Raw genomic sequence first — 918 nt, 5'->3', positions numbered from 1 at the left:
GTTCTAGCTAGACGTCTGTGGATTAACAAACGCCTGGCCATCCCACTACCATTCACCAAAATACATCTGACAAATCAGTAGTTGCCTTCAAATGCAAAGATGTTTATTGAGCCAGACCTAGTCAAGACAGTGAAAATGGGATTTATTTCAACACAGAACCCAACATGGTTTTAAAGACCATAAACAAATGTTTAAATTACTGTACATAGTTTCAAGACAAAAATTAATAGATGTTCTGGGTCAGATCGTTAGGCAGTGAAAATAAATCTTTTAACAGTAACACATGACCCAAAACATGGCTTTAAATACCATAAATAATACGCTCCATTACATATACAAAACTAAAATGACAACACTACGTCCGAGAAAGTAACTGAAACTACCTTAATACCATAAATAATATGCGCTATTATATATACACAACTAAAATGACAACGCTACGTCCGAGACAGTAACTGAAACAACCTTTGACCTTTTTTAGATTTCTCTTTAACCATTAAGTGTGGTGACCTCCGGTCGAGGGGCTTTGATGCTGAAGAGGTCGCGCAGGTTGACCTCTGGGTCAACGTAGTGCAGGATCTTGCGCTCGCTGAAGAGGCCCGAGAGGTCAGCCTCCACCTTGGCTCGGCGGGAGACGCGCATGCGCAGCGCGAAGAGCCGCCGCAGGTCCTCCTCCACCAGGGGGGGCTGGTGGTGCCCCTCCAGACGCTTCTGCCAGTCCTTCGTGGAGCGCTGGCGCTTCTGCTGCCTCGGGAGAACGGGAAACAGTTAGTCACACTGAAACGGACGTTTGAGATCATCTAACTTCCATAGTTTGACGTATTTCCGACGCAAACAAGCTATGAGGGTGGTATGTTTAGAGGAATTGGATTGGAACATTGACAAGTGGACGGGTTTTAAGAACTTTAGACAGATTCG

General features: G+C 44.7%; 1 protein-coding gene across 1 annotated transcript in view; it reads right to left on the bottom strand.

Moving 5' to 3' along the window:
• Positions 1-489: 489 nt before the first annotated feature.
• The window catches only part of 42sp43 (P43 5S RNA-binding protein), a gene marked incomplete at both ends in the record, with an annotated part of 9,603 nt that continues 9,174 nt past the window's right edge, over positions 490-918 (bottom strand). Inside the window, one exon of the mRNA XM_084448427.1 lies at positions 490-744. Within this exon, the coding sequence (XP_084304553.1) occupies positions 490-744 (255 nt within the window). The remainder of the gene's footprint in view (positions 745-918) is intronic.

This window comes from Borostomias antarcticus (assembly GCF_949987555.1).
Source record: "Borostomias antarcticus genome assembly, chromosome: 14".
In the NCBI taxonomy this organism is placed as follows: Eukaryota; Metazoa; Chordata; class Actinopteri; order Stomiiformes; family Stomiidae; genus Borostomias; species Borostomias antarcticus.
Note: the sequence above shows the minus strand (reverse complement) of the source record. Positions and strands in the feature narration are given on the sequence as shown.